Source organism: Grampus griseus (assembly GCF_964374135.1).
Source record: "Grampus griseus genome assembly, chromosome: 1".
Taxonomy (NCBI): domain Eukaryota; kingdom Metazoa; phylum Chordata; class Mammalia; order Artiodactyla; family Delphinidae; genus Grampus; species Grampus griseus.
In genome coordinates this window covers 182,917,696-182,933,318 of record NC_139017.1, presented here as the reverse complement: position 1 = coordinate 182,933,318, position 15,623 = coordinate 182,917,696, and the positions used below count along the sequence as shown (strand labels likewise).

The following is a 15,623-nucleotide window of genomic DNA, read 5'->3' as shown; positions in this document are numbered from 1 at the left end:
AGCCTGCGAGTGGCCTGACCCTGGGAGCTGTGGCAGCAGTGGGCTCTCCCGGCTGCCCAGGGCCGGCCAGTCCCGCCCCACAGGCCCCCCCCACCCCCGGCCAGCCGAGCCAAACCCGGGGCCCAAGAAGCAGCGGCACCAGAGCCCGAGGGCGGGCAGGCGCCAGGCGCTAGCACACAGGGCCTTCTTGGCGCAGCTGCCTGCCGGGCAGTGACCTCACAGGTCTCGGGGAGGCCTGGGGCAGGGGGCAGGGGAGCGTCCCCACCACTCGGGAGCCTCGCGTTCAGGGCGTGACGGAGCATCTCCCGTATGCAGGAGTGTGCACGCGTGCATGAGGTAGGGGGGCGCCCCAAGGGAGTGTGTTTGTCTGGTGTCAGCGTCATACATCCACATGTTTCCGAGCATCAACACGTCTGTCTACACCTCCGTGCAGGTGTGTGCAGGCATCGGGCAGAGCCCCCCTCGCTCAGGGCCAGTGGGAGAAAGGGCAGGATGAGGCCTGGGCACTCAGTGACCTGGGCCCGCTTTGCAGTAAAATGGATGATTCTACCTGGTGGCTGTAGTGTGTCCTGCCGTGCGCCCCCCCCCACTCCCCCCACCCCCGCAGCGAGCTGAAGACCTCAGACCACACCCCCACACCCTCAGTCACGGACACGGTGGGAGCTGGGGAACGGGAGGGCGTGGGGCCAGAGCTTGCCCAGGGGACAAGGCCAGGGCCAGAGCACCCTCGCCAGTTGGTGTCCATCCCAGAGGAGAGCAGAGGGCCAGGGAATGGGGTATCAGGAGTTGGTTTTAATCAAAGCAGCCCGGGCTTCCACGAGGCCGCCAGCAGGGGCACTGGGCTCTGCCTTACTACATGCTTTGGGGGCACGACTGGTACTGTCCCACGCAGGGCCTCCCCTTGGGGAAAGCAGGGGACGCAGAGACCGCCCCCCCCCCCCCGTCCCCAGCCAAGACAGAGCGGAGTGAGGTGGGCGAGGCGAGGGAGCAGGTGCAGGCGGCCGTTTATTAACTGTGATCTGGAACGGAGGCGGGTCCCGCCAGCCAGCCGAGGCCGCAGCAAAGGCCCTGATGCAGGCAGTGGGGCGGGAGGCGGGGGCAGAGCTCAAGCAGGGAGAGAGGAAGGCATTGATTCTGCTCTCTAGGGGTCACAGCCAGCAGGAGAGGGAGCTGGGAGCCCAGTCCGCACCCACCTTGCTGCCCATGGGGCCTCCCTGGGCAGTCTTTGCATAGTGAGCAACCAACTGGCCTAGGCCTGGCCGAGGGCCCGAGTTGGGGAGAGGCCCAGCCGGTGCCCCAGGGCTCTGGGAAGGGGAATGCAGAAGGCCTCAGAGGGCCCTGGGGAGTGAGCCGAGGCCCCATGGGTCTAGCCGGAGGTGGTGGTGGGGGAAGGCTGGCGAGGGGGCAGGGCTGAGCTGCAGGCGCCTCCCCTAGCAGCAGGCAGAGCTGGGGGTCAAAGTGGTCCTTGAGTCCAGAGAAAAGATGTGAGACAAAGTGAGAAGGAGATCATTGTAGAAAACCCCTCAGTCCGTGACAAAGGATGTCGGATGCAGGGGTGGGAAGAGCCACACCCCTGCCACCCGCTGTGGGAAAAGGGGGGGATGGGTGGGGCTACGGGCACGAGGGCCTGCATGGCCAGCCACGCGGCCTCGGGACATCCGCACCCAGCCAGGGCTAAGGCCCCAGGCCAGAGCCCCCCGAGCACCCAAGAAGCCCAGCCTGGATGCTGGGGTCGCTAAGTGAGGTACGCGGGTTGATTCCCTGGATGGGCGGCCCCTTCTGCCCTCGCCACGTGCTGGTGGCCAGCCACCAGCCCCAGGGCCTAGTGGAGGGGTTCTGGGGATGTGGGAGGGCCCCTACTAGCAGGTCAGTGTTCTTGGGCAGTAAAGTGGGGGCACAAGGTGACACAGGCCCTGAGGGCAGAGTGGGGCACCAAGCGGCATGGGCCCCAGGGATAGAGGGGCATGAGGTGACACGGGCCTGGGGGAGCAGAGAGGGGCACGAGGTGATGTGGGGCCTTGAGAGTGGTTTGTGACACGAGCCAACCCAGGCCCCCTAGGGAGGGGTCACCCGAAGACACAGGGTCCCTGGGTGGGGTGATGCAGCACCTCCCAGGGGAGACATGGAGCTTCAGAAGACTCAGTGCTGGGGTCCTGCTCCGGGCCGTGGGGGTCAGGGCAGCTCCGAGGGGGGCAGAGCAGGCAGCAGGGCTCCAGGAGCTCCGGGGCTCTCAGGAAATGGGCCGGTGGGGGTCCCGCCAAGGCCCTGCCACCCTAGCTCTCATCCAGGTGGAGGCTGATGAACTCCTGGATGCACCTGCGGTACTGGAGCTCGGTGGGGCTGCTGCCAGCCAGGGGCCCCGGCTGGCCAGCAGGCGCCTCGGCCTCACGCATCTCCTCGGCCATGCGCGCCAGACGGAGACTGGAGGAGGGAGGGCCACGTGAGGCGCTTCCACCCGCCGCCCGCTTCCCGCCGCCCGGCCCCCGCCGCCCCCGTGCTGTGCTCACAGCGTGACGATGTCTGCATTCGCCTCCTGCACCGCAATGCTCAGTGGGTCCTGCTGCGTGTGGTCCAAGGCATGCTGGTCCGCCCCCCGCTTCAAGAACAGGCAGACCTGGCTGAGGGCGGAGGAGCAAGTCGGGGCGGGCCCTGGGCAGGTCCTGGCAGGCGACTCGGGTCCACGGGGGGCAAGGGGGGGTGGGGAAGGGGAGGGTGGGCGAGGAGGGGGCAGGGGCGCGGCCCACCCACGACTTACCCGGTGCGGCCCAGGAGCGTGGCATGGTGCAGGGGCGCCCGACCCCGGCTGTCTCTTTGGTTCACATCCGCTCCGTTTTGCAGGAGGAATTCACAGATGATCAAGGAACCCTGGGGGGTGGGTGGGGGGTGGGTTCAAACCAAGCGGACCAACAGAAATGGTCCCTTACAGGGCCCCTGTCCCCCCACCCCCTACCCCCTACCCCCCAACCCCCCCACTATGCCTCCCTGGGCGCCCCAGCAGGACGAAGCCCGGTCCTCAGCAGAGGGCAAGGGCCCCGCGTGCGCGCCGTGGAAGGGTGCAAACCCGCGCCCACTTACCCCCAGCACGGCCTGCACCAGCGGCGTCTTGCCCTCGTCCTCCGCGTCAGCCCAGTTGACCTCGGCTCCTTGCGCCAGAGCCGCGGCCAGTGCAGGGAGGTCTCTAGTGCGCGCCGCTCGATGCGCCAGTAGCCCGGGGTGCAGCTCGCGCACGTCCGCCAGGCCCCAGGCCTCCGCCTCTCCATCTGCCTCGCCGCTGGACTCCTCCGACTCGGCACCCTCTGCGAGGAGGGGGCGGTCAGGGCCGTTGACCTGGCCCGCGGTGGGGGACAGGTGGCACGGGACTGGGGAGCTGCACACCCACCCTCCTCAGTGACGCGGTCCACCACGGAGCCCACGCCGAAGGCCAGGACATCCGAGCTGCCGTCGGAGCTGCCCCCTAAGCCGCTGTCGCTGCTCAGACCTGCAGGGTCCGCAAGCAGAGGAGGTCCTGAGCGCTTCTGCCTGCTCCCACAGCCCTGCGGGAAGGCTGGCACCCTACCCACCCTCCGGGGGATGCTGCGGGGTGAGGGAGAGGGGAGTCTTGCCCAGGATGGGAGGAAAGGGGAGAGAATCAAGTAACAGCTTGAGAGAGCCAGGATCGCCCGTCCCCCAGGAGCACAGCCACAGGTGGAAGTCCGCCCTCTCAGGTCAGCCCTAGCTGTGGCCAGTGCGGGCTGGGCGGTCACCGCCCAGAGGTGGGGTCTTTGCCAAGCCCCAGACACAGCCCCAGGCCACAGCGAGCGAACTTGGCCCTGCTCACCCAAGGGCAGCCCTCACAGATGAAACCAGGCTGAGGGATGGTGAGACAGTGCCCTCTGCTGCCTGAGGGGACCTCCGTCACCCCAGCAGCCTGGCCAGTTCTTGGCCCCAACCTACGCCTCTGCCCACACGCCCCAGGCCAGTGGGTGCTGACAGACGGTTAACGGGGTGAGCCCTGACTTGTAGCGTTTGCACCCCCAACTCCAGCAGGGGTTGGGGAAGATGCACACAACTCTCTCAGGATCTGGTCCCGCCCCCAGCAGCCACGTGCACACGTGCATGGGCACACGCACACGCAGGTACACACGTATGCACGTGCACTCACAGGCGTGCACCTGTGTGCACAGTCACGCCCTTACACGCACATTCCTGTGTGCCCACGTCACTCCTGAGGGTCATGGCCCCAGCCTCCAAGCCAGTGGCCAAATTACCCCCGGCCCCTCAAGATACTGTCCCAGCCTCAGCCCTGCTTGACCTCCAAACTCTCCCCATCCCCAGACCAGCCCCTCCTGCAAGGAAAGCCCGTCCCTCCGGTCCCTGAGCGAGTGGCCGAGGCTGTCCCGCACTCATCCACCCTCCAGGCGAGCGTGCCTGGCTCCTGCCCTGCTACCCCTGCTGAGCGGGGGTGTGGGTGGGGGGGGTGGGCAGCAGGGGACTTACTGCGTGGACCGGCTGCAGCAGCCCCCGCGTCGAAGTAGGAGAAGAGGGAGTCCAGCTCATCCGGGCAGAAGAGGGAGTCCCTGCGGAACCTGGGCTCTGTGGAGCCTGCAGGGCGGGAACCAGGCTGCGGTGGGAGGTGGGCAGAGCTTGGGGTGCCCGTGAGCCCTGCCCCCCTCCTACCATCCCCCCACACCCCGGCCTCCCTGGGATCCAGAGTCTGGAGGCTCACGCCCTGCCCAGGCCTGTGAGCTGGGGCGCACCTGCCAGACCCTCCCACCTGCGCACAGAGCAGCCACAGAGGGCGGGACGGGCTCCATCCGGATCTTGCTGCGGCGGGTGGTGCGGGCACGGGGGGAGCTGTGGTGGCGTGGGCACTTCTGCGCCCGCCAGCGCCGTGGGGCCTCCCGGGCCGGTGCCGAGGGCGGCTTCCGCACGAACTTCTTTTCCACGTATTTGTCCTTGATCCAAACCTCCTTGTCCTGCCTGGACCAGGACTGGACGTGAGGCTGCACTCGTGGGCCGGGGGTCCCCTGGCCCTGCCCAGGCTGCCCCCCACCTCACCTGGGGCTGCTGGCCGTGGGCTTCCTGCTGCCTGGCCCTGCGCACTGGGCCTCGTAGATCTGGTTCACAGTGCTGTTTCCCAGCTCACACATCAGCTGGCAGGAGAGGGTGGTGTGGGCATCAGCCCAGCTCACTGAACGCCCCCCAGGCTTGCAGACCTGGCTCCCGCCCCCGACCCGCTGCCCCCAGCCATCCAGAGGCCTGTGACGGCCCCCCACACCTTCAGCAGCTCCGGTTCCCACGAGTCCAGGGTCAGGGACCGCACCTTGGAACAGTGGACGCCCAGGCTCCTGGATGGCGAGGCGGGGGGAGGGGGAGTCAGGGCACGCCTTGGCCCCCGCACCCCACCTGGCCACCCCGTGGTCCCACCTGTGGATGCCCGAGCACTCGATGCAGAGCAGCACGCCCAGGTTGATGCTGGCCCAGCGCGGGTCCGGCCGCCCGCAGTCGCCGCACTGGCTGTTCCCCGCCACGTGCTGCATGCGCTGCAGCACGCTCTCGCCCTTGACGCTGCGTTCCCGAGAGTCCGTGGCAGAGTCGATGCTGCTTGTGGACGGGGACGCCGTGCGGTCCAGCCTCTGGAGACAGGGTGAGGGGTCGCTCAGCCCCATGGGAGCTCCAGCCCCAGTCTCCCCAGCGGGGCCCCTCCTCCTCCCCAGACGCAGGTGCTGGCACAGGCCAAGGCCCCTGAGGCCCGAGCCCGCGCCCGCATGTGTGCACACACGCTCACGTGCGCGTACACACGATGCACACGCCTGCTCGCGTGCGGCCTGCGGGAGCTGTGCGCGCGTGTGCAGAGCGCTGGAGGGCCCACCTCGCGGTAGCAGCTGTCGGGGCTCTCCCGGTAGGCGGACGCGATGCTGGCTTGCACAGCCTGAACCCACGCCTGCCGCAGCTTCTCCGAGTCGGCCTGCAGCATGCAGCTCCTGCGGGGAAGGGCCGTCAGGCCGCGCGGGCAGGGGCTCCCTCCGCGCCCGCCCTGGGCCGGGCCTCCTCACTTGGTGGGCGACACGACCTCAAAGCAGAACCTGCGCTCGACGTCCTCACAGGGCTTCACGGAGCAGAGCCGGAGGTCGTCCACCACCACGGTCAGCACGTCCTGCGGGCGGCACCGCCGTGGCCCTCGCACTCAGTGCCCAGCCCTGCCCCGCACCGACCGCCCATCCACTGCTCTGCTCAAGAGACGCCGACCGCCTGAGACTTGAGTGGCCTCTGTCCCTGGCCACTCGGGCTTTGGTGCCTGTCAGCACCCTCAGCCCTGTGACGCCCCCCACCGATCGCCCACCCCAAGGCCTGGTGGGGAGGCCCCGGTCGTTGCTGCCTGGGCCCAGCGCACCTTGAGCTTCTTCTGGTAGACCAGCTGGCTGTTCTGGATGGAGAACCAGCGCCTGGGCAGGGGGATGGGCCAGGAGGGGTCAGGCCGGGCCGGCCCCCATGCCTGCCCCTCACCCCCTGAGGAAGGGCCCTCCCTTACCGGTTCCATGTCTTGAAGGCGTTGCTGGCCCTCTTGAAGAGGTAGCCCTCCATCACCACACCACTGGGAGCGTCCACATCAAACTCCACCTTGGGCTCATCGTAGGAGAAGTCCTGGGGGTGGTCGGAGCCCAGCCCCCAGTGAGCACCCACCCGCGGCTGCGGGGACACTGCCGCCCTCTCGGGCTGCCCCAGAGGCGAGGTGGGGGGGGCGTCTTCACAGCCGCTTCCTGACCCAAAACCCCGTGGGGGCAGATGCCTCCCGTCACAGCTGGGGGCCCGGAGAGCTCCAGCCCCCACCCCCCAGCCTGGCAGAGCAGCAGGCTCTGGGATCAGGAAGGAAGCTGTCCCCCATTCATGTCGCCAGCTGGGCTCCCCGACCAGCCTGACAGAGCTCCATTCACGCGGGCTGGGGAGACACTGAGCGTTGTCCTGGGCGTCCGGCAGTGGGAGAGGAGGCCCAGCCACCTGCTCCCCTGGCTGAGTGGGGGCGGGAGGGGACAGCTGCAGCTGCTCCCGAAGGGGACGAAGGGGACGAAGGGGACGCGGTCCCAGCTCAGCCACCTCCGCTGGAGCGGGCCGCGCGTCGGGAGCTGCGCCGGGGCCGTGGAGGTGTCCTTGGTGCTGAAACGCCGCGGGGCGGGAAGGGCAGAGGCCCTGCCCACCGGGGGCCCCCTCCCCCCGGGGTGGGCGCCCACTCACCTGCAGCAGCGTCTGAGGGCGAGAGCAGGAGAGGTGGGAGGAAGGAGAGAGCCAGTGAGTGAAGCCCTGCCCCCTCCCTGACGGCTGGGGACTGTCAGCTCCTGCCCCGCAGCCCGTCTCTGCCCCCGGCCGCGCCCGGCCAGCTGTGGCCGCAGTAGGATCCCCGTCCCAGCTGCAGCCCCAGCGTCTGTGGGCTGAGGGGGCTGGCGCTGGCATCTAAGTGACCGTTCCACTGTGCTGAGACCCTGAGGGTGGGGACCCCCGCCTCTGACTGCAGTTCAAAGATCAGAGTCAGCCTGGGGAGGGACGGGGCACGTGTCTGTGCGCTGGGCCCCCCAGGTCCTCGCGTGGAGCGGGGTGAGGGGCAGTGGACCCGGAGCCCCTCGGGGGGGCGGCCAGGGCTGCAGGGCCTCACCCGCTGCTGGATGGCGGCGTGCTTGCGCTCCATCTCCCGCTTTTCCACTGCCGAGTCGATCACCAGCTGGTCCAGCTGTGGGGAAGGGCACAGAGAGGGATGTGGACCCCCTCCCCTGACAAGCCGGCCCCAGGGCCCCCTCCCCGCAGGCTCACCTCAGCCGCCAGCTTCTTCATGTAGGGGTCCAGCTGGTGCAGCAGGCTGTAGCCCTGCTGGAAGAAGCTGTACTGGGCGTGCATGAAGGACAGCATCTGGGGGGTGGGGCGGGGCACGCAGGTGAGGCCCCGCCCCCCAGGGGCAGTGGCCGGGGCCCCAGCTTTTGCACCCGCACCCAGCACGCCTGCGGCACGTGCCTATTCTTGAGGGCAACCCCTCTCCCTCATCCAGCACTCACAGAATCCAAAATCTCAAACTTCTTCTTGGCCTGGAGAACGTTGATCTGCCAGGGGAGGAGTGAACAGGTGAAGGGGTGTCAGGGCCAAGGTCGGACCAAGACCTGGACCTTGCCACACTGTCCACTCAGGGTGCTGTGGTCCCCCAAGACCTCCAGCTCATCTTCAGCTCCCTGAACTGGTGCCCATCCATCCTCTTGTGGTCGCAGTTCAGGACACTGGGTCCCTCCCATAGGCAAAAGCCACAAATTCTCTCCCTTGCTTCAAGTCCCTCCAAGCCCTGCCTCAGCAAGGCCTTCGAGGCCTCCACCCCCTGCAGCCTGGCTTGTCCCTAGCCCAACCCCACCTCGGGCCTTTGCGTGGGCATCCGCCCCCCATGTCCGTTCCCAAGCATCTCAAGTTTTCTCAAGCCAGAGGGGCCCCTCCAGACAGCAGCTCCCTGTCTGCAGGGACACGGGAACACCCAGGGGCTGACCTGGAGCACGTAGTCCAGCGCCAGGTGGCGGAAGCACTTCCGGGCGAGGACCAGGGCACCCGCGGCCTCCTCCGCCTCATGCGGCCGGTGCCTCGGGGCCTGCGCGTTCCTCGCCAGGGACAGCTCCATGTCCTCCCGGACCCTGTCGAACTGCTTCTTAGTCTCCTTGAACTTGCGCACGTCTCTGGAGGCCGGTGGGCGTCAGGTCAGGGGGTCCGAGGAGGGGTGCACGTGGGGTCTCCCACCTCTAGGGAACGCTCTCCCTGCTCCCAGCCCCTCTGTGCCCCGAGCCTCCAGCCCCGCTGCCCCACCCCCTAGCCACCGCTGGCTGCCTCTTCCTTCTCAGGCCCCTCCCCCTCACTCCCGGGATTGGTCCAGCCTGGGGGGACCCCCAGCCTCACCCCGCTCCGGACTCTCCACTCTGGGGGTTCCCCAGCTGTACACACAGCACTGAGCTGAGACCCCTGCCAAGGCCCCTGGACCCTCCCAGATCAAGCGTAGCTGCGTCTGCTCCCCCTTCCAGCGTGGGTGTCACCCTGACACCTCCCGGGGCCGGGAGAGGCCAGGCCTCCCTCGGGGCCACTCACTCTTTGACGAAGTTGTGGAGCTGCTGCCGCACAGACCTCTGGGCCTGGTCAAACAGGATCTGGGGGCAAAGGAGGGTATGGGTGTCAGGCGTCTGTCCCCACATGACCCCAGAGGCCAGGCCCCAGGCCCCTCAGGTGAGAACCAGGGAAAGGCCCGTCCAGCCCCACCCTCACAGAGCCGGACTCGCAGGGTCACGGGCCCCCAGGCCTGGGTCGGCGGCCAGAGGCGACAGCTGTGACCACCTGCCCGTCCCCCCCACCTGGCTCTCAGCCAGACTAGAAGCCAACGCTGTCCCAGATGGACCCCCTCTTATGGTCCACCCCACATCAGCCCAGACAGGGCAGGCGCACACAGAATCCCGAGGGACACCCATAGCTGCCCGGCATTGGGAGGCCACCTGGGGGATGCCCAGCCCTGCAGTAAGAGGGATGGAGATGCAGCCGGAGCTCCCGAGTAATCTGGCCCGGGGGTAGGGTGGGGCCTCCCTGCAGCATTGGCCGGACCCAAAATCAGACCCCAGAGAGAGCTGGGGCCTAACCAGGAACAGACAGACAGACACACGGGGCAGGACGGCAAGCCATCCGGCGCTGGTTTATTTCTGAACTTCCCCTACAGGGGATGGGCCCCTTGTTTAGTCTGGGGCTCTGGTTTCCAGGCCACGGTCTGACCACCCACGTGTGCCTCGGTCTGTTCTGTGTGTCCACAGTGGGGGCCGAGGGGCTCGAGGGGCTCACACAGACCAGTCTGGGTAGCAGCGGGGTTGGGAGTCATCCGGTAGCTGTGGGGTCAGCCAGGGAGATGCTTTCGTTGCCTGGCCCATGACCCCTGCCGGGTGGCCCTGGATGACCCTCTAAGGCCTTGCCCACCCCAAGCCCCCGCTGCCCTCAGCCCCGGGCAGGGTCGAGGTGCCTCCCGGCTGGCGGTCTGGCCCTCACCTGGGACACAGCATTGTCTCGGCGATGTGCCACCCCCCACCCCCACCCCCGGCAGGAGCAGAAACGTGGCCTCCCCCACCGCCCGCCCCTGCCAGCTCAGCTCAAGCGCGCGGAGCCAGCCCAGAGCCTTCCAGGCTGGGCGGGGCCTGCAGGGAGCCCGCAGGGGTGGGGGCGGGGGCCGCCTGGGATGGGGGTGGATGGGACGACAGATCAAGAAGCCGCCGGGTGGGTGGGCCCTGCCCTATCCTCCCCTCCGCCCCCCCATCGCCCCCACCCGGCCAGGGCTCACCATGTGGTAGGTGACCATCTCCTGCAGGCTGTCTCCGAACCTCTGCAAACATTCCTGGGGGCAGGGTGGGTGGGTGGGGGAAGACCCTTGCTCAGATGGGATGGCTGTGCCCCAGTGTCCGGCACCTCCCGCCCACAGGCCGCAGCCCAGCGCAGACGCCCACCTGCTCCCAGGGACAGGGCACCCTGAGGGGCTGTCTGCCCTCGCCCGCCCCTGACTAGAGGTCAGAGGTCAGCTGCCCCCTCACCGAGATGACGGTGTCGCCCTGGCACTGCTGGGACAGGTCGCGGACGCCACTCACGAAGAGCCTGTTGGTGGTGACGTAGGCCTTGCCAGCCTCGATCACGCCGCTGCACAGCTTCACCAGCTGCGGACAGGACGACGGATGGGGCAACCCTCACGCCACCAAGAGGCCAGGACACACGGGCAGGCACCCAGACAGGGCAGCCGGAATTCAGCTCAGGGTCGGGTCCGTCAGTGCCCAGGACACAGCTGCCCCCGAGCAGCCCCGGGCGGGAAGGGAAGGCCACTGCCCGCCCGCCCGCCCACCCTCCTGAGCCCACCTGGCACTGGGGGACAGCTTGGCATGCCCCAGGCCTCGGCTCCAGGGTGGGAGGTGGGAGGGAAGCCAGGAGCAGGGAACCCAGGGCCGGGGGGGGCGTGTGGTCCTGGACAAGGGTCAACAGAACCCAGCCAGCGAGGGGCTCAGGGGTGCCACCCCTCCTTCCTCCCTCTGGCTTTGAAGCCTGTGCCCTTGGCCCCTAACCCAGGCACTCGGAGGCACAGCCCCCGGCAGCTGCCCCCGCCCCCCGCCAAGGTCCCCCACCCTGCTTGGCTTGGCGGGAGGAGACCCGGCAGACACAGGTGTGTGTGGGATGTACACCCCGGTATGGGTGTGACAGGCCGGTGATGGACAGGCCCACGTGCTGTGCACACGCATACTCGCGTTCACACTGGTGGCCATGGGTGAACTGGGCCAGGGCCGCGTGGGGGACAGGGAGAGTAGCCGCGGGCCCTCCGTGTGCCCCCAGGCCCCCCTCACCTTGTCCAGTTTGGCCTCGATCTCAACCACGTCCGTTTCCACCTCGTCGATAGTTGCCCTGCGACAGGGACAGGGTGGCTGGAGACCCACCTGCAGCGAGCCTCCCCCACTGACTCAGCTCGGCCTCGTCTCCCAGGCACCTCCCCAAAGGGGTCAGCAGTGGGAAGGGGCTACTCTGCCGATGGCCACTGGCTCCTGCAGGCCCACCTGCCTCCACACGCCCCTCAGACAGACCAGGAGGTGGAGGGTGGCGGTGAGGGGGGATGGAAGAGGGAGGGGGAGAGGGGGCAGGACTGGGACCGTGACTCCAGAGCCGCAGAGCCACCAGGGCCCACTGCCACCCCAGGCACATAGAGGCCCAGTTGGCTGTGACGCCCCCATCTGGGGTCTGTGGACGGGCGGGGGTGGGGGAAAAGGGGTGGTCAGACAGGTCCCTAGCACAGAGGGAGCGGCCGGGGTCCCGTGGAGGTGCACATGCAGGGCCTCGCTGGTCACCCCCCCCCCGGCCCAGCCCCTGTACCTCTCCAGGTCTCAGGGTTGACCCCGAACCCCTTCTGGACCCCCCCCCCCACCCCTCAGCTTCTGCTGCAGCCCACCCCGGCCTGGGGCTGGCAGGCCCCGGGGCAGACCTGTCTCAGCAGCTCTGCGGCCCCGAGAGATGCCTGCAGAGGCGTGCCCCTACCTCCTGCCTGCTCCCCAAGCTCAGAATACCAGGTAGGCCTCGTCTGCCTGGCAGGAGCAGTGGGCCAGACCCCGGAGGAGCCCACTCCCACGGGCGCGGCCTGCCAATGGGGCTGCCTTGGGGAGGGAAGAGTTAACGTCTGACATCACCAGAGAAGCCAGTGGACGGAGAATCCCGGAAGGCAAGGCGAGAGGCAGATGGATCAGGCACGTGACAACCCCCAACACTCCGGGAACAGGAAATAGGGAAATAGGGCCAGGATCCTGCCCTCCCCGCCCCACTCAGCTGGCGAGCTGGGCCCATCTGGCCTCCGGGGGACCAGGGACAACAGGGAAGGAGCTCCGGCCAGGGCCAGGGCAGGGCGAGGCAGAGGAGGCGGTCCAGGTCTAGCGGCCCGTCGCTGGCCCCTCGCTGCCCCCCAGCTGGCAGAGGAGGGGCGTGTTCCAGGCTTTCCCAGGCCTGGGGGGAGGGACTTAGTCCCTCACGCGGGGTGCAGCTCGGGACGCCCTCAATTAGGAGGTATGGGGTGAGTGCCAGGCTGCCCCGTCAGGACCCTTGGACCGTCCCACCACCCTCCTCCTCTCTGAGCAGCCCCTATCCCTTCCCCATGGGCTGAGGGGCGTCTGAGTTCCAGAGAAGGAAGGGGTCAGAGGGGACATCCGCTTGGACCGGTGGTGGCCCACGGCCTGCAGGTGCCCCCGCCTGAGACTGCAGGACCCTGACGGCTGCTGTAGCCTCCCCTCCCCCTCCCCCTCCGAGGGTCCCAGGGCAGGGAAGGACCACCCACCCAGAAGAGGGGGATGAGGCTCAGCCGCCCCAACTGCCCTGGCCAGCTGCGTGGAGAGCTGTCACCCTTGGGCTGGGATGGGGGGTTTGTCCCTAGAGAGCTGGTGAGGGTGGGATGCACCAGAGGCTGACAAGTGTGCTCATGGAGACAAGGTGGGCGCTCAGCAGACAGTCCGTCCCGGGGGCCCCACGCCCCTCAGGTCTCTCCTCCCCACCCCCATGGACCAAGGCCTCCTCTCCTGCTCTCCCTCCAGGATTTCCTCAACAGCTTGGATGCTGGGGAAGAGGGTGAGGCCAGCTCCCCCACCAGAGCCATGACTCAGCGCCTGAAGCCCCACCCCGGGGAGGGGGCACCGAAAACAAGGGGTGAGCGGCACCTCGCCGGTCTGAGAGAGTCTGGACCCCTCCAGCCACGTGCATCCCGGGGCTGTGGGGCTTCCCCAGGCCAAGAGCACGTAGGCAGGGTCCCCCTTCCCAGGGCTGGGGCTCCCATCGCTGACCACACTCTCCTGCCTGGCCCCGCCCTAACCCCCTGCCCCCAGGCTGGCCTCCAGGAAGTCCAGGTTACATCCTCAGCGGCACTGACAAGGGGACCCCAGAAAAGCCTCAAAAGCCATCACATCTCAGCCCAACCAAAACCCACCCAGTGCAGCTTCTGTGGCCCAAGGTCGGGGGATCTCCTTGGACCCCAGCCCGGTCTCGGCTGGGCACTCTCCAAGGAAGCATGGCAAAGCCCAGGCGCTGCTGCACCCACTGCCGCACCGTGGGTGCCACCAGCGAGCAGGCTGGTGTGGGAGGGAAGGCCTGGAGGTGAACGGGGTGCCAGCGGCCCTGATCCAACCGGGCAAGCTGGGCCTGGGCCCCTCCGCGACGGGAGGGGGAGCACGAGGCTCCGCAGCCGGGGGCCAGGGTGATGCTGCGGTGCTTCGGCCAGGACCAGGCCCCCTGCTGCGGCCCTGGCTACACCTCCGCCCGCCGCCTGGGCCGTGCTGGGGGCCCAGGATCACGGGTGCCGAGTCGCTTACACCCCTCCCTCAAGCAGTCAGGAACAGAAGATGGGAGAACACAGAGGGTGGCCCTCAGCACTCTGCCCGGGGCCTGGGGCCACTCTCTGGTCCGACCCCTACCCCTCATCCAGCCTTTCTTGGCCTTTGTTGCTGACCCCTTGTGTGGCGGTTGGGCAAGGGGCTGGCTCTAGGGAGTCGGGGGTAAGGGTACTGATGCTGAGGCCCTCCAGACACCCACACACAGGCCCTCTGGCTAACACACCCCAAAGACCCAGCGCACGCGCGTGCACACTCGCGCACGGCCAAGTGCGTGTGTGCAGAGGCGTGGCAGATATGCACACGTGCCATCAAACACGCATGCACGCAGCAGCGCAACGCACACGCAAAAGGGTGCACTCGCGGATACCGTGTATAGACACGCAGCCCGTGCTGAGATGCACACAGGAAGAAACTAACGTATGCTTAGTGCCTAAACTCACACTTTTATGACACACACCCACTATGCATCTGTATTCACACCCAGAGGTGACACATGCACACGTGTGCGTGCACCGAGCACTAGTCTGGACGCACGCATCAAGCAGCCAGTCCAGGGGTGCACAGCTCACCCACACATTCACGTCCAAGGTCTGGCACCTCAAGGGAGGGTGCAGAGGAGCAGAACTCACACGTGTGCACCCGAGCACGAGCACAAGCATGAGCACCTGACACACGGGAGGTGCCCCGTTAAAGCAGATGCGCGCGCACCATGAACGTGTTCACACGGATAAGCCCGCCTGCACTCCCAGGAAGGACTAAAAGCACAAACCCAGGGCCGGCCACAGCGCAGACCTCCACCAGTCCCTGGAACCCAGTCTGCTCTGGTAGCGCCCACCCTGCCAGGTGCCTAGGTCACCCCTGCCAAGCAGCCGCCCGAGGCCCTAACCGAGGCTCCAGCTGCCTGCCCCCTTGACTGCTCTGGGCACGAGGACCAAGACAGATTCCATGGGCAGACGCCCCACGCACGCAAACGACCCTGGCCACAGCCGGGCTGCAGCGCCCGGCTAGGTCTCAGCCCTGTGCAGGTGGCCAGCACGAAGGTGCAGACACAAAGCGGGGCGGACACTCCCACGGAGAGGTGGCCGCGCCGGCGGCCGCCCCGCCCCACGCGCGCACCCTCCGCGCGCGGCGACCAGCACAAGGGGCATCTTTTGTTCCGGGCTCTCGGGCCGGGGCGCTGCGGGCTTTGTACAAGACGTGTCCTCCTGCTCTCGCCTCTGGCCCCGGCGCCGGGCACAAAGGTGGCACCGGCGCCCCCGCCCGCGCCCATCCCCCGGCGGCCCCGGGTGCCCCGAGGGGCGGCGACCCCGCGGATCACAAAGGGCCGCGCCGCGCCCCGGGGGCGCACCTGAAGCGCGGCGAGTCCTTGATACACTCCTCGAACTCCACCGTCATGGCTGCGGCGGCGCGAGGCGCTCACTGGCACGAGGACCGCGGCGCCCCGAGCGGCATCCCCTGCCGGCCCGCCCGCCTGCGCCGCGCCGCGCCGCGCCGCGCCGCGCCGCGCCGCGCTCGGCGCCCGCCCGCCCCGGAACGAGGCCGCCGCGCCACCGCCCCGCCCCGCCTGTCACCGCTGGGGAGCGTCGCCAAAGTCCGCCGCCCGCGCGCGCCGCCCGCTGTCACCGCCGGGGAGCGTCGCCAAAGTCCGCCGCCCGCGCGCGCCGCCCGCTGTCACCGCCGGGGAGCGTCGCCAAACGCCCCGACGTCCCGCCCCCTTCGTCCGGGCAGGCGGTCGGAAGTGTGGGTGGGCCCAGCAACAGC

The 15,623-nt window shown here is 68.5% G+C and overlaps 1 protein-coding gene across 1 annotated transcript; it reads right to left on the bottom strand.

Annotated features, from left to right (window-relative positions):
• Positions 1–993: 993 nt before the first annotated feature.
• Positions 994–15,292, bottom strand: ACAP3 (ArfGAP with coiled-coil, ankyrin repeat and PH domains 3). Its single transcript, XM_082678531.1, has 23 exons — positions 15,211–15,292; positions 11,349–11,406; positions 10,554–10,673; positions 10,307–10,360; positions 9,082–9,140; positions 8,495–8,678; positions 8,022–8,066; positions 7,783–7,878; positions 7,628–7,702; positions 6,512–7,224; positions 6,374–6,425; positions 6,036–6,136; positions 5,852–5,963; positions 5,407–5,615; positions 5,258–5,327; positions 5,038–5,132; positions 4,754–4,959; positions 4,477–4,581; positions 3,380–3,478; positions 3,076–3,296; positions 2,756–2,865; positions 2,508–2,618; positions 994–2,421 (listed from the first exon to the last, which is right to left on the bottom strand). The coding sequence occupies exons 1-23, from the start codon at positions 15,255–15,257 to the stop codon at positions 2,274–2,276; spliced, it is 3,090 nt and encodes a 1,029-aa protein (XP_082534657.1). The 5' UTR covers positions 15,258–15,292; the 3' UTR covers positions 994–2,273.
• Between the last annotated feature and the right edge of the window lie 331 nt (positions 15,293–15,623).

Bases quoted from the DNA above. Each gene is read 5' to 3' on its own strand.
- ACAP3 (XM_082678531.1), bottom strand. From the start codon at position 15,257: ATGACGGTGGAGTTCGAGGAGTGTATCAAGGACTCGCCGCGCTTCAG. The intron at 8,067-8,494 runs GTCAGCCCCTGG...CTCCCCTGGCAG, and splicing joins CGCTGGACTACGTGCTCCAG to ATCAACGTTCTCCAGGCCAA. The intron at 6,426-6,511 runs GTAAGGGAGGGC...CCCCCTGCCCAG, and splicing joins GCCTTCAAGACATGGAACCG to GCGCTGGTTCTCCATCCAGA.